Below are 26,814 nucleotides of genomic sequence, written 5' to 3' on the forward strand. Positions count from 1 at the left end.
GATTCATCTGCATCATCTACTTCTTCCTCTGGGGGACATAATTGTTTCCCTCTAGAGGATACTGATGGCCTCATAAAGGCGGTGAGAAGTACCATGGGGTTGGTAGACTCCCATCCTAAAAAAACAGTACAAGACATCATGTTTGGGGGCCTAGAACAGAAAAAGAGAAGAGCTTTCCCGCTTAACGAAGCAATCGCGGCCTTGATTAAGAAGGAATGGAAGAAGCCCATGAGGAAGACTCTCTTGACGCCAAAAAGGAAATACCCCTTTGAGGAGGAATCATGCTCCTTTTGGGAAAAGGCCCCCAAATTAGATGTAGCGATTGCTAAAGCCTCAAAGAAATTCGCCCTCCCGTTTGAGGACATGGGGGTTCTAAAAGACCCCATGGACAAGAAGGCAGATGCCTTTCTCAAAGGGTCCTGGGAGGCAGCAGGAGGAGGCCTGAAGCCAGCAGTTGCAGCAGCATGTACTTCACGCTCGCTGATGATCTGGCTAAACCAACTAGAAGGTCAATTGAAGGGGAAAACTTCCCGGGACTCAATTCTAAACACACTACCCGTAATGAGAGGGGCCGCGGCTTTCCTAGCCGACGCCTCGGCCGACTCCATCAGGCTATCCGCCAGAGCAGCAGTGTTTGCTAATGCGGCTAGACGTGCTCTCTGGCTTAAGAATTGGCCGGGCGACCTACAGACAAAAACGAAATTGTGCACCATTCCTTGTGAAGGAGAGTTTCTGTTCGGGTCAACTCTAGATGACATCCTGGAAAAAGCAGGAGACAAGAAAAAGTCCTTCCCCTCTCTGGGTCTCCCCTCTTATAGAAAGCCCTTTCGGAACAAGAGGTTTTTCCGTAAGAACCCAGGGAGAGGCCAGGGGAAGTGGGAAGATAAGAAGACGAAGAATAAAGGGTTCATCTTTAACAAAAACCTCAATGACAACAAGAAACCTCCACAATGAAGGTTCGCCCCAGGTGGGAGGGAGATTATCCCTCTTTCTCCCAGCCTGGGAAAAGATCACCTCCAGTCAATGGATCTTAAGTATCATAAAATCAGGACTAAGATTAACATTCAAGAGGTACCCTCGTCCCTCTTTCAAGATAACACCTATGAGATCCTCGGCAGAAGAACAGTTAACACTGGAGAAAGAGATTGTGGGGTTAGTAAAAAAGGAGTACTCCTGGAAGTTCCCCCTCAAGAAAGAGGGCAAGGGTACTATTCCCCTCTATTCCTGAGGAAGAAACCAGACGGTTCCTTCAGGACTATTATCAATTTGAGGAACCTAAACAATTACCTAGAGGTTCAGGCGTTCAAGATGGAAACAATAAAGTCATCAATCAAAATGCTGTTTCCTCAATGCTTCATGGTGGTCCTGGACTTGAAGGACGCGTATTATCACGTCCCAATACACAAGGATCACCAAAGATTCCTGAGAATGGCAATCCACATCAAGGGAGTCCTAAGTCACTTCCAGTTCACAGCCCTACCATTTGGCCTAGCAATAGCCCCGAGGGTCTTTACAAAACTGGTCGCGGAGGTAATGGCTCACCTCAGGGAAGAAAACACCCTGATCGTACCATATCTGGACGATTTTCTGGTGATAGGCTCCTCCCCGCAACATTGTATGAATCAGCTAGATTTAGTGATTCACTCTCTAAAAGACCTGGGCTGGCTAATAAACCTAGAGAAATCCAGACTGGTGCCTTCTCAGGTTCAGGAGTACCTAGGTCTCACTCTAGACTCCAGGAAAATGGAATGCCGGCTCCCAGAGAGCAAGATACAAAAGATAATGAGTTTAGCGTTAAGAGTACAATCTCTCCCCTCTATAACTCTCCGTCAGGGCATGTCCCTGTTAGGCTCTATGACCTCGTGCATGCCTGCGGTCCAGTGGGCCCAACTACACTCAAGAGATCTCCAATGGCAGCTACTTTCAGAGCAAATCCTCCTAGGAGAGTATTTAGAAGGGCGGTTAACATTATCTCCTCGCACCAATCACTCTCTGATTTGGTGGACGTTGCGGGAAAATCTTTCCCAGGGAGTTCCATGGCTGATCCCAATATCAAAGGTCCTAACTACGGACGCAAGCCCCTCAGGGTGGGGAGCTCATCTGGGCGACTTGGTAGCTCAGGGCATTTGGTCCCCTTCCCTGGCAAACAGTTCCTCCAATATGAAGGAACTCCTGGCCGTAAAATTTGCCCTTCAGGAATTCTCGGGGGTCCTTCAATCTCACCACGTAAGAGTGATGTCAGACAATCAGGTAGTAGTATCCTACATAAACCATCAGGGGGGTACCCGTTCCAAAAGCCTAATGGAAGTGACCAACTCAATCCTTCAGTTAGCCGAGAACAACCTTCTATCCCTGACAAGCCTACACATAAAGGGGGTAGACAATTACAAGGCAGACTTCCTCAGTCGATCCAGCCTAAAACAGGGGGAATGGGAACTAAATGCGGAGATATTCACCCAGATCACACAAAAATGGGGTGTTCCCAAAATAGATCTCTTCGCGAGCCATTTAAACAAAAAAGTAGCCTCCTTTTGCTCCCTATCTCCCCTGGGGAACCCAGTAGCTGTGGACGCGTTCCTGATCCCCTGGGGTTATCATCTGGTCTATGCCTTTCCTCCCCTCTTTCTGATTCCAGCAGTGCTGAGGAAGATTCGGGAGGACGGGGCGCTGGTCATCTTAATTGCCCCGTTCTGGCCGAAGAGACCTTGGTTCTCATGGATGAGGAAAATGTCAATATCCGACCCTTGGGTATTACCAGACCTCCGGGATCTGTTGTCACAGGGCCCTATCTGTCATCCACAAGTCAAGAACTTGCACTTGACAGCCTGGCTCTTGAGAGGAAAATATTAGAAAACAGAGGGTTCTCTTCGGGGTTAATTTCAACTCTGTTAAAAAGTAGGAAGCCGGTTACAACGAAACAGTACGGCAAAATATGGAAAAAGTTCCTGTCCTTTTCAGGTGCAAAAATAGGGAAAGAGATTCCCATCAATTCCATATTAGAGTTCCTACAAAATGGCCTGGATATGGGGTTAGCCACCAGTACACTAAAAGTTCACGTGGCAGCATTAGGAGCCCTATTTAATTTTGACCTAGCTTCAAATAGATGGATCTCTAGATTCATTAAGGCAGCAGGAAGATCTAGGCCTCTACCAGTAAAAGTGGTTCCTCAATGGGACTTAAACGTGGTCCTTAAAGCACTGACTAGTCCTCCATTCGAACCATTGCATGAATCTACTATAAAAACGCTATCCCTCAAAACCGCTCTATTAGTTGCACTCACTTCTGCCCGTAGGGTCAGTGACTTACAAGCTCTATCAGCCTGCCTTCCTCACACACAATTTCTAGAGGATCGGGTTATTCTAAAAACAGACCCAGCATATCTCCCGAAAGTGGCTTCAAAATTTCACAGGTCTCAAGAGATATCTCTCCCCTCCTTCTACCCCAATCCTAAGAACGAGGAGGAACAAACACTACATACACTAGATGTAAGGAGATGTCTCTTACACTACCTAGAAGTCACTAGAGAGAGTAGGGAGGATTCCTCTCTGTTTGTGTGTTTTCAGGGTCCCCGGAAGGGGAAAAAAGCATCTAAGGCCACCATAGCAAGATGGATCACAGACGCCATCAGTCTATCTTATTCAGCAAGTGGGATGTCCGTTCCTGGGGAGGTTAAGGCTCACTCAACGAGGGCAGTAGCAACTTCCTGGGCGGAGAAGGCCGGAGCTTCCATAGACCAGATATGTAGAGCTGCTACCTGGTCCTCACCATCCACATTCTATAGGCACTATAGATTGGACCTAATCTCCTCTTCAGACCTTACTTTCGGTAAAAGGGTTCTGGAGGCGGTGGTCCCTCCCTGAATGTACCATCTATTCAAATCTCTCCGTGGTGCCGTCATGGGCGATCAGAGAAAAATATAGTTCTTACCGATAACGGTATTTCTCTGAGCCCATGACGGCACCCGTACATTCCCTCCCTTCACTTATGGGTGTACACCTTGAAATAGTGCCATAATCCATTTATAGTTGGAATTCACGCGGTATCTTGTTATGCTAAGCAGTTAAAATTATTTTACAAATGTCTTAGTAGTCTCCCATCGTTATCTATGTAAACAAACTGATGCAGGAGAGTGGTACCGCCTTTTTATCCGTAGGTTTCCTGTCCTTGGTGGGCGGATCCCCTCTCTCCGTGGTGCCGTCATGGGCTCAGAGAAATACCGTTATCGGTAAGAACTATATTTTTTTCTTAATGCACCGCTTGTTCTGATTTCAGTCTCTGGATGTAAATATGGGAGTTTCTATTCCCCGACAGAAAGCTAAAATCTGGTAAATGAGGGTTTAGAACAAATGTATACATATCCAGTCCGGGTAATCACATTACCAGCACACATCTCCTTTATTTTCTGGTAGTTTGCTGCAATGTATCAGTGCAAAAAACAATTTGTAAACTGGATCTGACGGTAGCGGCCATCGGAGAAGATTAGGGCTTTTCAGTCCTGGGTACAGTGTAAGAATGGTCGCTCTTACACACAGCCGAGATCTTGACAATGGTGATGACTATAAATACAAGGTGTATGATGCGGGAACGGCTCCATGATTCTTCCCCATGCTGGAGACTTGGCATATAATTTAATTTCAGCAAAAATAAAGCTCTCTGTGATTGCACCATGATGAACCTCACTGGGTGCCTGGTGCAGTCCTGCGTTCCTGCCCGCTGCACTTTGTCTGGATGGGTCCATACCCTGCCAGTGTCACCAGGAAGGTGTGCGTCTGACGTAGGAGCTGCCTCCCTGGACAGCATGGATTTAATCACTGGCTGCATTTAGTTCCCGGAGCTGCGCTCATACACAAAGCCTTATTAGTATCCCAATCATTAGTACGGTGAGCGAGGCAAGGAGAATTAAAGATCTTTGCAGGAACAGCTGCTTCCTGGATAAGGGGCTGCAGGTTCCTTCAGGGTGTGGGGAGTCGGCCTGCAAGGGGTCCGGCCTCTGGTCACTTTCTGTGGCCGTGGAGCTCAAGGGTCTGGGCTCTTCTGTGAGTTCTGTAAAATTAGGAAATGGTCAGGAGCGAGATGGTAATAAGCGAGGGCCTGCATATTCTGTCTTCCACTTATGCCCAGATATGATAAGCAATATGGCCACCTTTACTGGCAAGCTGTCCCCCCAGGCTCGGCACCAGCCTGCTACGCAGTAGGGCAGGGATCAGGGGATCATCAATGATGACCCCCCTGGGTAACAATGCCCCTATGCTCAGGAACCGTGAGTACATTGCTTGTCACCAAGCTTTCCCAGGACCAGATTTATCTCGGGTTCATTGGAAATTTTCGCAACTTGACTGAAAAGGACGACTGGATGAATTGTAGTTTACGTACCGATCATGGCCGCTCCCTGATAAATGGCCGCCGTGTTCTGCACGTCTTGTGTAGTCCAGACCCTCTGCTTGCCCCTGGCTTGTGCCTAAAATAAGAATAGGGTGGTGAAGTTACAGCACACATCACGACCGAGCTCGACCACACCTCGCGGGCGCTGACCTCTTGTGACGCCTTTTCCCAGTCGATCTTGAATACGAAGACTAAGAAAATGATGATCTGCAGAAAAGCGCAGAGCAGGATCCCGATCCAGAACCCTAGGACCAAGCAAGGCAGCGGTGATATCATTGGCAGCCATACTGATGCTTCAGCTTGTGTTTTCTACATTCCTCACATAGAATATCAATATTTTACAATGTGAGGCGCTTAAAGGGCAACTCCACTTCTACAGCTTTATCTTTCTTATTTACATAAAACATTGATGCTCTGTTCACATCAAGAGCTGCATCTAAAACGTTGCTGATTTTCCGTTGAATGTGGGAGCTCAATGTGAGTTACTGTACATTAGGCCTCTTTTATAAAGAGATCTATTTAGAGGGGAACCTTGCTTTTACTCTTAGTCTTCTACTCAAAATGCGTATCCTCCACTCGCATACAAATCTGCATCCTAACACATCCCAGAGTGTGGTAGATTGTGGGAGCTCACAGGAAATTCGCAATCTTACACTTAAGTTTTAGGACCCCATGTTTGGTAGCAAAGCTACAGTCTGTACGAGATCACTGAGGAGGACTCTAAATGCAGCTTTGGTTGCGAATGGAGGACACATGTTGTAAGATGATGTACTAGGGAAAGATACATGGGATAATTCAGTTAAAAAAAGTGATTACCTTTTATTCCCATTTTGGCCGCAAACATCAGAGAGATTCCCACCGGAAGACCAATGATGTAATAGCCAACAGCATGAAAAATGGCCCCGATTTTCTGCTTCCCAGTGCCACGCAGAACGCCAGAACACGTGACCTACGAGAAAAGACACAATGGAGAACAAATGGTCATCAAATTACAATAATCTGGCATCAGAGATAGACAAATGGATGAAACATCTTTGTGTTTACTCTGCCCTCATGACAAAACTTTCTGTTCTTAATTGTAACAAGTGTAGTTTTATCACAAGGGCATTATTTGCGTCAGTATAGATCAATGTCCATCATCATTGCATACACAATGCCCCTATGACATTGTTAAAGGATGGCCACAGCCCGGATAAGAAGTCATGGGATCTGCATTTATAAAGAAAAAAAAATCTCACCACACATGCTTCAAGAAGATGACACCCGGCATATATAGGAAGAACGTAGCTGACCAGCTTCACTATATACCTATAGGACAGAGATTGTTATTATATTATGTATTTACAGTTAGGTCCATATGTATTTGGACAGAGACAACATTTTTCTAATTTTGGTTATAGACATTACCACAATGAATTTTAAACAAAACAATTCAAATGCAGTTGAAGTTCAGACTTTCAGTTTTCTTTTGAGGGTATCCACATTAAAATTGGATGAAGGGTTTAGGAGTTTCAGCTCCTTAACATGTGCCACCCTGTTTTTACAGGGACCAAAAGTAATTGGACAATTGACTCCAAGGCTATTTCATAGACAGGTGTGGGCAATCCCTTCGTTACGTCATTCTCAATTAAGCAGATAAAAGGCCTGGAGTTGATTTGAGGTGTGGTGCTTGCATTTGGAAGGTTTTGCTGTGAAGTAAACATGCGGTCAAAGGAGCTCTCCATGCAGGTGAAACAAGCCATCCTTAAGCTGTGAAAACAGAAAAAACCCATCCGAGAAATTGCTACAATATTAGGAGTGGCAAAATCTACAGTTTGGTACATCCTGAGAAAGAAAGAAAGCACTGGTGAACTCATCAATGCAAAAAGACCTGGGCGCCAACGAAAGACAACAGTGGTGGATGATCGAAGAATAATCTCCATGGTGAAGAGAAACCCCTTCACAACAGCCAACCAAGTGACCAACACTCTCCAGGAGGTCGGCGTATCAATATCCAAATCTACCATAAAGAGAAGACTGCATGAAAGTAAATACAGAGGGTTCACTGCACAGTGCAAGCCACTCATAAGCATCAAGAATAAAAAGGCTAGACTGGACTATGCTAAAAAACATCTAAAAAAGCCAGCACAGTTCTGGAAGAACATTCTTTGGACAGATGAAACCAAGATCAACCTCTACCAGAATGATGGAAAGAGAAAAGTATGATGGCTTGGGCATGCATGGCTGCCAGTGTTACTGGGTCACTAGTGATTATTGATGATGTGACACAGGACAGAAGCAGCCAAATTAATTCTGAGGTATTCAGAGACATACTGTGTGCTCAGCCAAATGCAGCCAAACTACAGATGGACAATGAACCAAAACATAAAGCCAAAGCAACCAGGAGTTTATTCAAGCAAAGAAGTGGAATATTCTTGAATGGCCAAATCAGTCACCTGATCTCAACCCAATTGAGCATGCATTTCACTTGTTAAAGACTAAACTTCAGACAGAAAGGCCAACAAACAAACAGCAACTGAAAACCACCGCAGTGAAGGCCTGGCAGAGCGTCAAAAAGGAGGAAACACAGCGTCTGGTGATGTCCATGAGTTCAAGACTTCAGGCAGTCATTGCCAGCAAAAGGTTTTCAACCAAGTACTAAAAATGAATATTTTATTTAAAATTATTGAATCTGCCCAATTACTTTTGGTCCCTTTAAAAACAGGATGGCACATGTTAAGGAGCTGAAACTCCTAAACTCTTCATCCAATTATTATGTGGATACCCTCAAATGAAAGCTGAAAGTCTGAACTTAAACTGCATCTGAATTGTTTTGTTTAAAAATCATTGTGGTAATGTCTATAACCAAAATTAGAAAAATGTTGTCTCTGTCCAAATATATATGGACCTAACTGTATATAGCACCATTAATTCCATGGTGCTGTACATGAGAAAGGGTTACATACAGGGTTATAGGTATCATTTACAGTACACAAATTTACGATGACAGACTGGTACAGAGGGGAGAGGACCCTGTCCTTGTGGACTTACATTCTACAACTACTCTCTATAATTGTACTTCACACCCTCATACATAAAACACACCTTCTCTCTTTAAAGGGTGTCTCCATCTTTACATATACAAATATGCTCAACTATACTGCAGAGCTGCACTCCCTATTCTGCTGGTGCAGTCACTGTGTACATACATTACAGTACTGATCCTGTACTGATCCTGAGTTACATGCTGTATTATACCCCAGAGCTGCGCTCACTATTCTGCTGGTGCAGTCACTGTGTACATACATTACATTACTGATCATGTACTGATCCTTAGTTACATCCTGTATTATACTCCAGAGCTGCGCTCACTATTCTGCATGTGCAGTCACTGCGTACATACATTACATTACTGATCCTGAGTTACATCCTGTATTATACTCCAGAGCTGCACTCACTATTCTGCTGGTGCAGTCACTGCGTACATACATTACATTACTGATCCTGAGTTACATCCTGTATTATACCCCAGAGCTGCGCTCACTATTCTGCCGGTGCAGTCACTGTGTACACACATTACTTTACTGATCCTGTACTGATCCTGAGTTACATCCTGTATTATACCCCAGAGCTGCACTCACTATTCTGCTGGTGCAGTCACTGCGTACATACATTACATTACTGATCCTGAGTTACATCCTGTATTATACTCCAGAGCTGTATTCACTATTTTGCTGGTGTAGTCACTGTGTACATACATTACATTACTGATCCTGAGTTACATCCTGTATTATACCCCAGAGCTGCGCTCACTATTCTGCTGGTGCAGTCACTGTGTACACACATTACATTACTGATCCTGTACTGATCCTGAGTTACATCCTGTATTATACTCCAGAGCTGCACTCACTATTCTGCTGGTGCAGTCACTGTGTACATACATTACATTACTGATCCTGAGTTACACCCTGTATTATATTCCAGAGCTGCACTCACTATTCTGCTGGTGCAGTCTTTAGGTCTCGGGGTGAAAGCGCTGTACAGCCATAGATTGCTGACTGTTTCCAGTGCCACGCTTTATAGACAGCATACACTGAAGAATCAGAGCAGGCTCCAGACTGAAGCATGAACCATGGTGATATATCTGCTTGGATATTATATGTCCTGTGATAATACATTTAAAGGAACAGCGCCCCTCTTACTCATCTGAAGTGAATATGTAGGCGATCACGTTCTTCAGGCTGAGTAGCAGAATGCTAGAGATCAGGGCACAGGATTCTGTAGCAAAAAAAGGCTATTTCAGAAGACTGTAAATATGATTACATTAGTAAGGACAGTGCAAGGATTGTGGAAATGTGGGATGGCAGCTGCGGATATGTGGCAGAAGCCACAGCAGCACAGAGTGTTTCAGACGGCAGCTGTGTCCTTGTATGTGATGTTTGTGCAGCTTTTTTCTTCATTACCTGTCATTGATATGGCGACAAGCATGGATTTTTTGGCTTGTACAATGTCTCCTGCCCCGAGAGCGTGACCCACCCGGACGCTGGCCGCGATGCTGAACCCCATTGGCACCTGTAGAGCAGAAATAGTGCAGCATTATAAGACCCACCTCAGCGGATTCTGCCTCGTGTGGACCCCCAGTTAGGGGCTGCTTCTCATGAATCATGGCAGGGGATTATACATGGGGGCCACAGACGAGGGTAAGATGAGAGAAAATAATGGGGGTCCTTACCATGAAGACAATGATCGCCAACTGATAGGTAATTGTTTGAGCCCCGAGATCTTCCATGCTGAGGACCCCTGAGGGGATGGAGAATTATTATAGCCCGCTATGTATTATTGGCATACACACTGGTATACAGCGCACACCGCTTATCCCAAGGAGAAAACAAAGCATCAGACTACGGAGGGGCTTCTGGAACTTACCGGACAATATGGTTCCAATCTCAAATGCCCACCATTCTGCACAGACCATGAGCATGCTGGGAATGGCGAGTCGGATGAAGGGACCCCAGTCCTCAAAGCAGGCCATGGACCACCCTGGGAAAAGCTGCAGTTAGGCCCCATTCACCATGTAATTTTATATTCATTTCTCGTGTGTCTGATGTCAGTGAATGGAAACAATGGTAATCTGTCAGTGTCTGCACTGATACACTGCAACAACCGTCCGCACAAGCCACCTGTTTATCTCACAGAGGATTGTTTAGACTGATGCCATTGTAACAAATCCTCAACTGTGAGATGTGTTGGGTCTTGTCAGGTTTCGGTTTGTTCACATTGACAGATCTGGCCAAAAATACCAAATACCGTGGTGGAAACCAGACTGACCCCATTATGGTGTCCCGCATGCAGGGCGTCCGGCACATCCAACGTCGGAACAAAAATCTGGAAATAATGCACATGTGAGCAGAGCCTTTGCATTAAAGGTACCTTCACACTCAGCGACGCTGCAGCGATACCAACAACGATGTCGATCGCTGCAACGTCGCTGTTTGGTCGCTGGAGAGCTGTCACACAGCTCTCCAGCGACCAACGATCCTGAGGTCCCCGGGTAACCAGGGTAAACATTGGGTTACTAAGCGCAGGGCCGCGCTTAGTAACCCGATGTTTACCCTGGTTACCAGCGTAAAAGTAAAAAAAAAAAAACAGTACATACTTACCTACCGCTGTCTGTCCCCGGCGCTCTGCTTCTCTGCACTCCTCCTGCACTGGCTGTGAGCACAGCGGACGGAAAGCAGAGCGGTGACGTCACCGCTCTGCTTTCCGGCTGACCGACGCTCACAGCCAGTGCAGGAGGAGTGCAGAGAAGCACAGCGCCGGGGACAGACAGCGGTAGGTAAGTATGTAGTGTTTTTTTTTTTTTACTTTTACGCTGGTAACCAGGGTAAACATCGGGTTACTAAGCGCGGCCCTGCGCTTAGTAACCCGATGTTTACCCTGGTTACCAGTGAAGACATCGCTGGATCGGTGTCACACACGCCGATCCAGCGATGTCTGCAGGGAGTCCAGCGACGAAATAAAGTTCTGGACTTTCCTCAGCGACCAACGATCTCCCAGCAGGGGCCTGATCGCTGGTCGCTGTCACACAGAACGATTTCCTTAACGATATCGTTATGTGTGAAGGTACCTTAACTCATGATGTAAGCCGGGGCGTTTCCATTCACTGCCAGCAACCAGAGATCTTGCAAATGGTAAACATTGAAAACAGAGTTCAATTTAACTATTGCATTTGCACCTTTTTTGTGTATTTTCTTGTGTTTTTCATTTGCGCTGTATTCTTTTACTTTGCACCTTTTATTTTGTCTATTTCTACTGCAAGTGAGGTTTACAGTTTCCAAATACACTGCTCAAAAAAATAAAGGGAAGACTTAGGCCGGCGTCACACTCAGCGTATGAAAATACGGTCCGTTATTTACGGCCATAATACGCAGAAAAGTCCCCAAAATAGTGATCCGTATGTCATCCGTAGGCATGGTGTGTCAGCGTATTTTGCGCATGGCATCCTCCGTATGTAATCTGTATGGCATCCGTACTGCAAGATTTTCTCGCAGGCTTGCAATACGGACATACAATGGATCCATGGGCTCAAATAATCGTAAAAACATATACCGTATTTTTCTGACCATAAGACTCACTTTTTTTTCCTCCAAATTTGGGAGGAAAGTGTGGGTGCGTCTTATGGTAGGGATGTAGCATGTGGGGAGGGGGGCAGCAGTGAGTGGGATCGCACTGTTATGCCACTTCAGGATGTCCCCACTGCCTGGAATCAGTGCTGGGGAAACCATGTGGTCCTGATGATTAAGTGCAGTGAATATTCATTAGTGGCTCCCCGCCCACCTATCAGCTGAGCTGGGAGCAGCAAATGAATACTGCACTTAAGCAGGGACACAAATGGCTTCCCCAGCGCTGATTCCTGCAGCAGCTGGGAAGATCTGTGTGTCCGGGGGAGAGGAGGCAGCAGCAGGGTCCGGGGGAGAGAGGAGATCGCTGCATACCTGCCTGCCATGCCTGGGCTGGAGGCTGAGTGCTGTGCACAAACAGGACCTGTTTGATGTCAGGAGTGGGCGGGCTGGAGCATCACATGGCAGCACAGAGCCCTCCCTCTTCTTGACATCATCACAGGTCCTTCAGGCTCTCCACTAGAATCTGCAGCTTCCTCATAACCTGTGCTGTGGAAAGGAAACAAGAGGGAGGGCTCTGTGTGCAGTCATGGGATACTTTTACCTCACCACAGTGTGGCTGGCTGCCACAATTAAGAGGTTAGTCTTTACAAAACACAATAAAGCACTCTGCCACTCCTTTGGTGAACTATAACTCCCAGCATGTCATAGGATCTGCAGGACATGCTGGGAGTTATAGTTCTCCCATGGGATTTTAAAGCAGCACTGCAGTGTTATTTTGCAGTGCTGGAGTGGTGCTTTCAATATAAGCCCTGTGCCCCCATACTCACCCTCCAGCGTCTTCATATAGTACTGTACAGACACCACACTGGTCCCGCAGCTTCCAACATAATAACATACTATTATATATAATAACACCACATATAATAGTATGTTATTAAATATTTTACCACATTTTTTTGCTTCAAATATTGTTTTTCCCTATTTTCCACCTCTAAAACCTGGGTGCGCCTTATAGTCCGGTGCGTCTTATAGTCCCAAAAATACGTATATATATATACATATATATATATATATATATATATATATATATATATATATATATATATATATATATATATATATATAGTCAATGAGACACACCTCGAGCCTGGGAAAATATTCTGAAAAGTTCCCAGGCTCGAGTTCATATGAGGACATCCAGCAGAGGGCGCATCACCGCAACTCAAGGTAACTACAGGTCATTGACCTACATTCCATTCATTCCCCGGGTCTTTACAGGCAGGGGCGGCTGCATTAGCAGGCTTCTGCTTGTAAAATTAGTTAACCCCTTCAGGTGGATTTACATCGTGGGACGTGACAGAACGACGGAAGGTATGCGATATTGTTGATTTTTTATTTTTCCTTTTTTACAGAACGAGGGTCTTCAGGTGGATTAAGAGTCTAATAAAATATTTCATTAAAATAGTTTGTAATAATGTGTGTGTGTTTTATTAACCATTTCCTACTATTGGATTAATAATGGATAGGTGTCATAATTGACGCCTCTCCATTATTATTCTGGCTTAAAGTCACCTTACAATAGCAAGGTGACATTAACCCTTCATTACCCCATATCCCACCGCTACACGGGAATGGGAAGAGAGTGGCCAAGTGCCAGAATAGGCGCATCTTCCAGATGTGCCTTTTCTGGGATGGCTGGGGCAGATGTTTTTAGCCATGGGGGGGGCCAATATCCATGGTCCCTCTCCAGGCTATTAATATCTGCCCTCAGTCACTGGCTTTACCACTCTGGCGGAGAAAATTGCACAGGAGCCCACACCAATTTTTTCCGCAATTTAACCCTTTAATTTAATAGCTAGAGCGCCCAAATTTTGCACATACACACTACTAACAGTAGTGTGGAATATGCAAAAAAAAAGGATATGACATGGTTTACTGTATGTAAACCATGTCTCATATCATGTCGGGTTTAGGAAGGAGATAGCAAAAGCCGGCAATTGAATTACCGGCTTTTCTCCTACCTAGCGCTGTATGAAATATTAATATCTATATACATAATTGTCTAAGGGGTACTTCTGTCTGTCCTTCTGTCACGGTTATTCGTTTGCAATGGAGCGGTCCCGGGAGCGTGGAGAGGAGCGAGAAAGGCGGTGGACGGTAAGTATAGCAGGACTTCAAGGGCCTTCCGAAGGTGAGTATATGTTTTTTTTTAGGTCTCTATACTACGTGGTTCTGTGCTGTATACTCCGTCGCTGTGCAATATACTACGTGGCTCTGTGCTGTATACTCCGTCGCTGTGCAATATACTACGTGGCTCTGCTATATACTATGTGACTGGGCAATATACTATGTGGCTGTGCAATATACTATGTGGCTGGACAATATACTACGTGGCTGTGCAATATACTACGTGGCTGGACAATATACTACGTGGCTGGACAATATACTACGTGGCTGGACAATATACTACGTGGCTGGACAATATACTACATGGCTGGGCAATATACTACGTGGCTGGACAATAGACTACGTGGCTGGGCAATATACTACGTGGCTGGGTAATATACTACGTGGACATGCATATTCTAGAATACCCGATGCGTTAGAATCGGGCCACCATCTAGTATATACATATATGTGTCTCACTGACACATATATATATATATATATATACTACTAGATTGTGGCCCGATTCTAACGCATCGGGTATTCTAGAATATGCATGTCCCCGTAGTATATGGACAATGATGATTCCAGAATTCGCGGCAGACTGTGCCCGTCGCTGATTGGTCGAGGCAACCTTTATGACATCATCGTCGCCATGGCAACCATTATGACATCATCGTCGCTGTGCCCGTTGCTGATTGGTCGAGGCCTGGCAGTCTCGACCAATCAGAGACACGGGATGTCTACGTCCTTTATGACATCATCGTCGCTGTGCCCGTCGCTGATTGGTCGAGGCCTGGCGGCCTCAACCAATCAGAGACGCGGGATTTCCAGGACAGACAGACGTAAAAACCCTTTGACAATTATATATATAGATATACCCCTATACTATGTGTAGACATTTATTTTAGCTATTCTATTCTAACCTGTCAGTGTGATTTTACTGTACACGGCACTGAATTGCCGGCTTTTCGCTAGAACACCGCTGCGTATTTCTCGCAAGTCGCACTGCTGGTCCGTGTGTAATCCATAATTTTCCCGCCCCCATAGACTTTAATTGGCGTATTTTTTGTGCAATACTGTGACAAACGCAGCATGCTGCGATTTTCTATGGCCGTAGAAGACCGTATAATACGGATCAGTAAAATACGGCTGATAGGAGCTGGGGCATAGAGAAGCATTGTACCGTATGCAATCCGCATTTTCTGCACCTCTCATACGTCCGTAAAACTCGCTAGTGTGACGCCGGCCTTAAGGTACCTTCACACTCAGCGACGCTGCAGCGCTACCGACAACGATGTCGATCACTGCAGCGTCGCTGTTTGGTCGCTGGAGAGCTGTCACACAGACAGCTCTCCAGCGACCAACGATCCCGAAGTCCCTGGGTAACCAGGGTAAACATCGGGTTACTAAGCGCAGGGCCGCGCTTAGTAACCCGATGTTTACCCTGGTTACCAGCGTAAAAGTAAAAAAAACAAAAACTACATACTTACCTACCGCTGTCTGTCCCCAGCGCTCTGCTTCTCTGCACTCCTCCTGCACTGACTGTGAGCACAGCGGCCGGAAAGCACAGCGGTGACGTCACCGCTCTGCTTTCTGGCTGACCGACGCTCACAGCCAGTGCAGGAGGAGTGCAGAGAAGCAGAGCGCTGGGGACAGACAGCGGTAGGTAAGTATGTAGTGTTTGTTTTTTTTACTTTTACGCTGGTAACCAGGGTAAACATCGGTTTACTAAGCGCGGCCCTGCGCTTAGTAACCCAATGTTTACCCTGGTTACCTGTGAAGACATCGCTGGATCGGTGTCACACACGCCGATTCAGCGATGTCTGCAGGGAGATCCAGCGACGAAATAAAGTTCTGGACTTTCCTCAGTGACCAACGATCTCCCAGCAGGGGCCTGATCGTTGGTCGCTGTCACACAACGATTTCCTTAACGATATCGTTGCTACGTCACAAAAAGCAACGATATCGTTAACAATATCGTTATGTGTGAAGGTACCTTTAGGGTATGTGCCCACGATCAGGAATTGCTGTGGTATTGATGCTGCTTATTTATGCAGAGTCAAAACCGCAGCAGCCAGATGTTACAGCAGAGTGGATGGGATTTGTATGTGCACCTGTGGATCACTGACATGGGGCGCATCTTTCAGGACTACAGCATGTGAATGTCTCTTTCGGAGACTCTAGTCTCCGCAACAGAAATTACATCAATACAGGTCAGTGAACACATGCAGATATACCTGCATTCAATAGAACACAGTGATTTGGATCATGGGCACATAGCCTGAAACAGCACGATGTAAAGGTACCGTTACACTTAACGATTTACCAACGATCACGACCAGCGATACGACCTGGCTGTGATTGTTGGTAAGTCGTTGTGTGGTCGCTGGAGAGCTGTCACACAGACAGCTCTCCAGCGACCAACGATGCCGAAGTCCCCGCGTAACCAGGGTAAACATCGGGTTACTAAGCGCAGGGCCGCGCTTAGTAACCCGATGTTTACCCTGGTTACCATTGTAAAAGAAAAAAAAAAAACACTACATACTTACATTCCTGTTGCGTCCCCCAGCGTCAGCTTCCCTGCACTGTGTAAGTGCTGGCCGGAAAGCAGAGCGGTGACGTCACCGCTGTGCTCTGCTTTACGGCCATCCGGCGCTGACACTGGGGGACGCAGGGAAGCTGACGCTGAGGGACGTGACAGGAATGTAAGTATGTACTGTTTTTTTTGTTTACTTTTACAATGGTAACCAGGGTAAACATCGGGTTACTAAGCGCGGCCCTGCGCTTAGTAACCCGATGTTTACCCTGGTTACCAGTGAAGACATCGCTGAATCGGCGTCACACACGCCGATTCAGCGATGTCAGCGGGAGATCCAGCGACGAAATAAAGTCCTGATCATTCCCCAGCGACCAACGATCTCCCAGCAGGGGCCTGATCGTTGGTCGCTGTCACGCATAACGATTTCGTTAACGATATCGTTGCTACGTCACAAAAAGCAACGATAACGATATCGTTATGTGTGACGGTACCTTAACTCAGTTAATCACACTTCTGTGAAATCAACCTGTCCATTTATGAAGCAACACCAATTGTGAATCAATTTCTCCTGCTGTTGTGCAAATGAAACAGACAACAGGTAGAAATGGTAGGCAATTAACAAGACACTCCCTATAAAGGAGTGGTTCTGCAGGGGGTGACCACAGACCATTTCTCTGTTCTCATCCTTTTAGGCTGTTGTTTTGGTCACTTTTGTATTTTGTGATTGCTTTCACCCCTAGAGGTACTGTACTGTAGCATGAGGTGGTGTCTACAATCCACAGAAGTTGCTCAGGTAGTGCAGCTCATCCAGGATACCAATACCAGGAGACATGGAAGGGGCAGCAATCCAGCAGCAGGACCGCTACCTCCTCCTTTGTGCAAGGAGGGGCAGTGCCAGAGCCCTACAAAATGACCTCCAGCAGGCCACTAACATCCATGTGTCTGCTCAGACTGCTAGAAACAGACTCCATGAGGGCCTGATTTTCACAAGTGGTTGTTGTGCTTACAGCACAACACCGTGCAGGATGCTTGGCATTTGCCACAGAACAAAAGTATTGGCAAATTTGCCACTGGCGCCCTGTGCTCTTCATGGATAAGAGCAGGTGCACACTGAGCACGTGACAGAGTCTGGAGACGCTGTGGAGAACATTCTGCTGCCTTCAACATCCTTCAGCATGGCCAGTTTGGCAGTTGATCAGTAATGATGTGGGGTGGCATTTCTTTGGAGGGCCATACAGCCCCCCTCCCATTTACTAGCCAACGTTACCCTGACTACCATTAGGTACCAGGATGAGATCCTCAGACCCATTGTGATACTGTATGCAAGTGCACTGGGCCCTGGGTTCCTTCTGATGCAGGACAATGTTAGGCTTCATGTGGCTGAAATGTGCCAGCAGTTCCTGCATGATGAAGGCATTGAAGCTATGGACTGGCCTGCCCGTTCCCCAGCACTGAATCCAATCGAACACATCTGGGACATCATGTCTCGCTCCATCCACCAACGCCATGTTGCACCACAGACTGTCCAGGAGTTGACGGATGCTTTAATCCATTTCTGGGAGGTGATCCCTCAAGAGACCATCCGCCGCCTCATCAGAAGCATGCCCAGGCATTGTAGGGAGGTCATACAGGCACGTGGAGGCCACACACACTACTGAGCATCATTTCCTTGTCTTGAGGCATTTCCACTGAAGTTGGATAAGCCTGTAATTTGATTTTCCACTTTTTGAGCATCATTCCAAATCCAGACCTCCGTGGGATATTAGTTGTGAATTCCGTTGATCATTTATGTTTTATTGTTCTCAGCACATTCCACTATGTAATGAATAAAGATTTACAACTGGAACACTTCATTCAGTGATATCTAGGATGTGGGATTTTAGTGTTCCCTTTATTTTTTTGAGCAGTTTATATATGACTAATTCATCAATAGAGACTTTAAGAAGTTGCAACATTTGGAGCAAATGTCCCTCTGGGAGTAATTTTATGGTAGACATTTCAGCTCAAATTTTATAAATTTTTAGCAGAAAATTCAACTTTTTGAGCTGAGAAGTCCAAAACAGTTTAAAGACAAAAATAAATAGCATATTTTTAAATTAGCGCAAAATTCATCAATTCAAGAATTTGGTGCAAAAAATATCAACCCATATCAATATGAAAAAATGGACAAAAATAGCACAAATTAGACCAATGGATGCCCTGAAACATCTCCCACTTTAGCCATCCTATTGAGGAACAGTATAGTTAGCCTTTAGCCTGAATTGGCTGATAACAGAGGACAGTAGAATGAATTGGAAAGTACAAAGAATGAGCAGAGCAAGTATTGGACTAATATACGATTCAGGACTTGAGCTCTGCAGGCCCGTACCTCCCCATGTGTCCACGTGGAGCTTCCTGCACAGGATGTAGAAGAATAACAGAACCGCCTGGATGTACTGAGATAACGTATTGGCCAAGGCCGAGCCCCTGGGGAGAAAAAATGAAAAACTTTCCTACACCTGTGGCCAGGACAGGAGTTCTTCAAAATATTGACAGCCCCTATTAATTGCCATTCATTCCTAAAATTTTCAAAAAATATCCTTCAAGCTCCATGATGTTTAAGTTCTGATTTTTTGAAACACTAAAATAAAAAAAAAAAATACTTAAGTTTGGTATTGCCTTAATCATGCAGACCTGGAGAATCATGTTACCAACTCAGTTTTTGGTGGTCATTCTGCTCTCCCGGGAACTGATATTTGAAATTATTAACATTAACAGAAGAGTACAATTTTACATTTATTGAGCAGCTTTAGGGTGCAGCCATCCACAATCCCCCCATAGTAATATTCCAGCAGTACGTACATGACCCCCAGACTCAGGATGTACATGAAAATGTAGTTGATGACTGCATTGAACAGGTTGGCAATGAATCCAGATAAGACTTGAGGAAAAATAACTCCCTGTAGAAAGACAAGATGAAGATAAGGACATATACTGTCAGTAGGGGGCGCTAATGTCAGGACTGAGTATATGGTATACAGTCTGCAGGGGGCGCTAATGTCAGGACTGAGTATATGGTATATGGTCTGTAGGGGGCGCTAATGTCAGGACTGAGTATATGGTCTGTAGGGGAGCTAATGTCAGGACTGAGTATATGGTATACGGTCTGTACGGGGCGCTAATGTCTGGATTGAGTATATGGTATACGGTCTGTAGGGGGCGGTAATGTCAGGACTGAGTATATGGTATACAGTCTGTAGGGGGCGCTAATGTCAGGACTGAGTATATGGTATATGGTCTGTAGGGGGCGCTAATGTCAGGACTGGGTATATGGTCTGTAGGGGAGCTAATGTCAGGACTGAGTATATGGTATATGGTCTGTAGGGGGCGCTAATGTCAGGACTGGGTATATGGTCTGTAGGGGAGCTAACATCAGGACTGAGTATATGGTATACAGTCTGTAGGGGGCGCTAACGTCAGGACTGAGTATATGGTCTGTAGGGGAGCTAATGTCAGGACTGAGTATATGGTATACGGTCTGTAGGGGAGCTAATGTCAGGACTGAGTATATGGTCTGTAGGGGCTCTAATGTCAGGATTGAGTATATGGTATACGGTCTGTAGGGGAGCTAATGTCAGGACTGAGTATATGGTCTGTAGGGGGCGCTAATGTCAGGATTGAGTATATGGTCTGTAGGGGAGCTAATGTCAGGACTGAGTATATGGTCTGTAGGGGGCACTAACGTCAGGATTGAGTATATGGTATACGGTCTGTAGGGGAGCTAATGTCAGGACTGAGTATATGGTATATGGTCTGCAGGGGGCGCTAATGTCAGGACTGGGTATATGGTCTGTAGGGGAGCTAACATCAGGACTGAGTATATGGTATACAGTCTGTAGGGGGCGCTAACGTCAGGACTGAGTATATAGTCTGTAGGGGAGCTAATGTCAGGACTGAGTATATGGTATACGGTCTGTAGGGGGCGGTAATGTCAGGACTGAGTATATGGTATACAGTCTGTAGGGGGCGGTAATGTCAGGACTGAGTATATGGTATATGGTCTATAGGGGCGCTAACGTCAGGACTGAGTATATGGTATACAGTCTGTAGGGGGCGCTAACGTCAGGACTGAGTATATGGTATACTGTCTGTAGGGGGCGCTAATGTCAGGACTGAGTATATGGTATACTGTCTGTAGGGGGCGCTAATGTCAGGACTGAGTATATGGTATATGGTCTGTAGGGGCTCTAAAGTCAGGACTGAGTATATGGTATACGATCTGTAGGGGGCGCTAATGTCAGGACTGAGTATATGGTATATGGTCTGTAGGGGCTCTAAAGTCAGGACTGAGTATATGGTATACGGTCTGTAGGGGAGCTAATGTCAGGACTGAGTATATGGTCTGTAGGGGGCGCTAACGTCAGGATTGAGTATATGGTATACAGTCTGTAGGGGGCGCTAACGTCAGGAATGAGTATATGGTATACAGTCTGCAGGGGGCGCTAATGTCAGGAATGAGTATATGGTATACGGTCTGTAGGGGGTGCTAATGTCAGGACTGAGTATGTGGTATATGGTCTGTAGAGGCGCTAATGTCAGGACTGAGTATATGGTATACGGTCTGTAGGGGAGCTAATGTCAGGACTGAGTATATGGTATACGGTCTGTAGGGGGCGCTAATGTCAGGACTGAGTATATGGTATACGGTCTGTAGGGGCTCTAATGTCAGGACTGAGTATATGGTATACGGTCTGTAGGGGGCGCTAATGTCAGGAATGAGTATATGGTATATGGTCTGTAGGGGAGCTAATGTCAGGAATGAGTATATGGTCTGTAGGGGGCGCTAACGTCAGGAATGAGTATATGGTATACAGTCTGCAGGGGGCGCTAATGTCAGGAATGACTATATGGTATACGGTCTGTAGGGGGTGCTAATGTCAGGACTGAGTATGTGGTATATGGTCTGTAGAGGCGCTAATGTCAGGACTGAGTATATGGTATACGGTCTGTAGGGGAGCTAATGTCAGGACTGAGTATATGGTATACGGTCTGTAAGGGGCGCTAATGTCAGGACTGAGTATATGGTATACGGTCTGTAGGGGCTCTAATGTCAGGACTGAGTATATGGTATACGGTCTGTAGGGGGCGCTAATGTCAGGAATGAGTATATGGTATATGGTCTGTAGGGGAGCTAATGTCAGGAATGAGTATATGGTATATGGTCTGTAGGGGCGCTAATGTCAGGACTTTGTATATGGTATACGATCTGTAGGGGCTCTAATGTCAGGACTGAGTATATGGTATACGGTCTGTAGGGGGCGCTAATGTCAGGACTGAGTATATGGTCTGTAGGGGGCGCTAATGTGAGGATTGAGTATATGGAATACGGTCTGTAGGGGAGCTAATGTCAGGACTGAGTATATGGTCTGTAGGGGGCGCTAATGTCAGGATTGAGTATATGGTATACGGTCTGTAGGGGAGCTAATGTCAGGACTGAGTATATGGTCTGTAGGGGCTCTAATGTCAGGATTGAGTATATGGTATACGGTCTGTAGGGGAGCTAATGTCAGGACTGAGTATATGGTCTGTAGGGGGCGCTAATGTCAGGATTGAGTATATGGTCTGTAGGGGCTCTAATGTCAGGACTGAGTATATGGTCTGTAGGGGGCACTAACGTCAGGATTGAGTATATGGTATACGGTCTGTAGGGGAGCTAATGTCAGGACTGAGTATATGGTCTGTAGGGGGCGCTAATGTCAGGATTGAGTATATGGTATACGGTCTGTAGGGGAGCTAATGTCAGGACTGAGTATATGGTCTGTAGGGGCTCTAATGTCAGGATTGAGTATATGGTATACGGTCTGTAGGGGAGCTAATGTCAGGACTGAGTATATGGTCTGTAGGGGGCGCTAATGTCAGGATTGAGTATATGGTCTGTAGGGGAGCTAATGTCAGGACTGAGTATATGGTCTGTAGGGGCTCTAATGTCAGGACTGAGTATATGGTCTGTAGGGGGCACTAACGTCAGGATTGAGTATATGGTATACGGTCTGTAGGGGAGCTAATGTCAGGACTGAGTATATGGTCTGTAGGGGGCGCTAATGTCAGGATTGAGTATATGGTATATGGTCTGTAGGGGAGCTAATGTCAGGACTGAGTATACGGTCTGTAGGGGCGCTAATGTCAGGATTGAGTATATGGTATACGATCTGTAGGGGCTCTAATGTCAGGACTGAGTATATGGTATATGGTCTGTAGGGGCTCTAATGTCAGGACTGAGTATATGGTATACGATCTGTAGGGGCTCTAATGTCAGGACTGAGCACGGTGGCGCAGTGGTTAGCACTGCAGCGCTGGGGTCCTGGGTTCTAATCCCACCCCGGACAACATCTGCAAAGAGTTTGTATGTTCTCTCCGTGTTTGCGTGGGTTTCCTCCGGGCACTCCGGTTTCCTCCCACATTCCAAAGACATACTGATAGGAATTCTAGATTGTGAGTCCAATCGGGGACAGTGATGATAATGTGTGCAAACTGTAAAGCGCTGCGGAATATGTTAGCGCTATATAAAAATAAAGATTATTATTATTATATGGTATACGGTCTGTAGGGGAGCTAATGTCAGGAATGAGTATATGGTCTGTAGGGGCTCTAATGTCAGGATTGAGTATATGGTATACGGTCTGTAGGGGAGCTAATGTCAGGACTGAGTATATGGTCTGTAGGGGGCGCTAATGTCAGGATTGAGTATATGGTCTGTAGGGGCTCTAATGTCAGGACTGAGTATATGGTCTGTAGGGGGCACTAACGTCAGGATTGAGTATATGGTATACGGTCTGTAGGGGAGCTAATGTCAGGACTGAGTATATGGTCTGTAGGGGGCGCTAATGTCAGGATTGAGTATATGGTATACGGTCTGTAGGGGAGCTAATGTCAGGACTGAGTATATGGTCTGTAGGGGCTCTAATGTCAGGATTGAGTATATGGTATACGGTCTGTAGGGGAGCTAATGTCAGGACTGAGTATATGGTCTGTAGGGGGCGCTAATGTCAGGATTGAGTATATGGTCTGTAGGGGAGCTAATGTCAGGACTGAGTATATGGTCTGTAGGGGCTCTAATGTCAGGACTGAGTATATGGTCTGTAGGGGGCACTAACGTCAGGATTGAGTATATGGTATACGGTCTGTAGGGGAGCTAATGTCAGGACTGAGTATATGGTCTGTAGGGGGCGCTAATGTCAGGATTGAGTATATGGTATACGGTCTGTAGGGGAGCTAATGTCAGGACTGAGTATACGGTCTGTAGGGGCGCTAATGTCAGGATTGAGTATATGGTATACGATCTGTAGGGGCTCTAATGTCAGGACTGAGTATATGGTATATGGTCTGTAGGGGCTCTAATGTCAGGACTGAGTATATGGTATACGATCTGTAGGGGCTCTAATGTCAGGACTGAGCACGGTGGCGCAGTGGTTAGCACTGCAGCGCTGGGGTCCTGGGTTCTAATCCCACCCCGGACAACATCTGCAAAGAGTTTGTATGTTCTCTCCGTGTTTGCGTGGGTTTCCTCCGGGCACTCCGGTTTCCTCCCACATTCCAAAGACATACTGATAGGAATTCTAGATTGTGAGTCCAATCGGGGACAGTGATGATAATGTGTGCAAACTGTAAAGCGCTGCGGAATATGTTAGCGCTATATAAAAATAAAGATTATTATTATTATATGGTATACGGTCTGTAGGGGAGCTAATGTCAGGAATGAGTATATGGTATACCGTCTGTAGGGGAGCTAATGTCAGGACTGAGTATATGGTATACAGTCTGCAGGGGGCGCTAATGTCAGGACTGAGTATATGGTATACAGTCTGCAGGGGGCGCTAATGTCAGGACTGAGTATATGGTATACAGTCTGCAGGGGGCGCTAATGTCAGGACTGAGTATATGGTATATGGTCTGTAGGGGAGCTAATGTCAGGACTGAGTATATGGTATATGGTCTGTAGCTAATGTCAGGACTGAGTATATGGTATATGGTCTGTAGCTAATGTCAGGACTGAGTATATGTTATATGGTCTGTAGGGGGTGCTAATGTCAGGACTGAGTATATGGTATATGGTCTGTAGGGGAGCTAATGTCAGGATTGAGTATATGGTATACGGTCTGTAGGGGAGCTAATGTCAGGACTGAGTATATGGTATATGGTCTGTAGGGGAGCTAATGTCAGGACTGAGTATATGGTATACGGTCTGTAGGGGCTCTAATGTCAGGACTGAGTATATGGTATATGGTCTGTAGGGGAGCTAATGTCAGGATTGAGTATATGGTATACGGTCTGTAGGGGAGCTAATGTCAGGAATGAGTATATGGTATATGGTCTGTAGGGGAGCTAATGTCAGGAATGAGTATATGGTATAAGGGCTGTAGGGGAGCTAATGTCAGGACTGAGTATATGGTATACGGTCTGTAGGGGGCGCTAATGTCAGGACTGAGTATATGGTATACGATCTGTAGGGGGCGCTAATGTCAGGATTGAGTATATGGTATACGGTCTGTAGGGGAGCTAATGTCAGGATTGAGTATATGGTATACGGTCTGTAGGGGAGCTAATGTCAGGATTGAGTATATGGTATACGGTCTGTAGGGGCTCTAATGTCAGGAATGAGTATATGGTATATGGTCTGTAGGGGAATTAATGTCAGGAATGAGTATATGGTATATGGTCTGTAGGGGAGCTAATGTCAGGAATGAGTATATGGTATACGATCTGTAGGGGCTCTAATGTCAGGACTGAGTATATGGTATACGGTCTGTAGGGGAGCTAATGTCAGGACTGAGTATATGGTCTGTAGGGGGCGCTAATGTCAGGATTGAGTATATGGTATACGGTCTGTAGGGGAGCTAATGTCAGGACTGAGTATATGGTCTGTAGGGGGCGCTAATGTCAGGATTGAGTATATGGTATACGGTCTGTAGGGGTTCTAATGTCAGGACTGAGTATATGGTATACGGTCTGTAGGGGAGCTAATGTCAGGACTGAGTATATGGTCTGTATGGGGCGCTAATGTCAGGATTGAGTATATGGTATACTGTCTGTAGGGGCTCTAATGTCAGGACTGAGTATATGGTATATGGTCTGTAGGGACTCTAATGTCAGGACTGAGTATATGATATACGGTCTGTATAGGAGCTAATGTCAGGACTGGGTATATGGTATACGATCTGTAGGGGCTCTAATGTCAGGACTGAGTATATGGTCTGTAGGGGCTCTAATGTCAGGACTGAGTATATGGTCTGTAGGGGGCGCTAATGTCAGGATTGAGTATATGGTATACGGTCTGTAGGGGAGCTAATGTCAGGACTGAGTATATGGTATATGGTCTGTAGGGGGCGCTAATGTCAGGATTGAGTATATGGTATACGATCTGTAGGGGTTCTAATGTCAGGACTGAGTATATGGTCTGTAGGGGCTCTAATGTCAGGACTGAGTCTATGGTATACGGTCTGTAGGGGCTCTAATGTCAGGACTGAGTATATGGTATACGGTCTGTAAGGGAGCTAATGTCAGGACTGAGTATATGGTATACGGTCTGTAGGGGCTCTAGTGTCAGGACTGAGTATATGGTATATGGTCTGTAGGGGAGCTAATGTCAGGACTGAGTATATGGTATACTGTCTGTAGGGGAGCTAATGTCAGGACTGAGTATATGGTATACGGTCTGTAGAGGAGCTAATGTCAGGACTGAGTATATGGTCTGTAGGGGCTCTAATGTCAGGACTGAGTATATGGTATATGGTCTGTAGGGGAGCTAATGTCAGGACTGAGTATATGGTCTGTAGGGGCTCTAATGTCAGGACTGAGTATATGGTATACGGTCTGTAGGGGAGCTAATGTCAGGACTGAGTATATGGTCTGTAGGGGCTAATGTCAGGACTGAGTATATGGTATACGGTCTGTAGGGGCTCTAATGTCAGGACTGAGTATATGGTATACGGTCTGTAGGGGAGCTAATGTCAGGACTGAGTATATGGTATACGGTCTGTAGGGGAGCTAATGTCAGGACTGAGTATATGGTATATGGTCTGTAGGGGAGCTAATGTCAGGACTGAGTATATGGTATACGGTCTGTAGGGGCTCTAATGTCAGGAC

At 45.9% G+C, this 26,814-nt stretch overlaps 1 protein-coding gene across 10 annotated transcripts in view; it reads right to left on the reverse strand.

Moving 5' to 3' along the window:
• Positions 1–4,376: 4,376 nt before the first annotated feature.
• The window catches only part of LOC138662298 (multidrug and toxin extrusion protein 1-like), a 185,073-nt gene continuing 162,635 nt past the window's right edge, over positions 4,377–26,814 (reverse strand). For all 10 annotated transcript variants that reach the window (XM_069747758.1, XM_069747755.1, XM_069747751.1 and 7 more), the window contains 11 exons: positions 19,534–19,631; positions 19,061–19,158; positions 10,288–10,401; positions 10,094–10,161; positions 9,825–9,933; positions 9,564–9,639; positions 6,621–6,690; positions 6,199–6,331; positions 5,533–5,627; positions 5,374–5,458; positions 4,377–5,043 (listed from right to left, as the gene is read on the reverse strand). In XM_069747758.1, the coding sequence (XP_069603859.1) occupies positions 4,841–5,043; positions 5,374–5,458; positions 5,533–5,627; positions 6,199–6,331; positions 6,621–6,690; positions 9,564–9,639; positions 9,825–9,933; positions 10,094–10,161; positions 10,288–10,401; positions 19,061–19,158; positions 19,534–19,631 (1,149 nt within the window). In that variant the 3' untranslated portion in view covers positions 4,377–4,840. The remainder of the gene's footprint in view (positions 5,044–5,373; positions 5,459–5,532; positions 5,628–6,198; positions 6,332–6,620; positions 6,691–9,563; positions 9,640–9,824; positions 9,934–10,093; positions 10,162–10,287; positions 10,402–19,060; positions 19,159–19,533; positions 19,632–26,814) is intronic.

Source organism: Ranitomeya imitator, chromosome 2, assembly GCF_032444005.1.
Source record: "Ranitomeya imitator isolate aRanImi1 chromosome 2, aRanImi1.pri, whole genome shotgun sequence".
Taxonomy (NCBI): domain Eukaryota; kingdom Metazoa; phylum Chordata; class Amphibia; order Anura; family Dendrobatidae; genus Ranitomeya; species Ranitomeya imitator.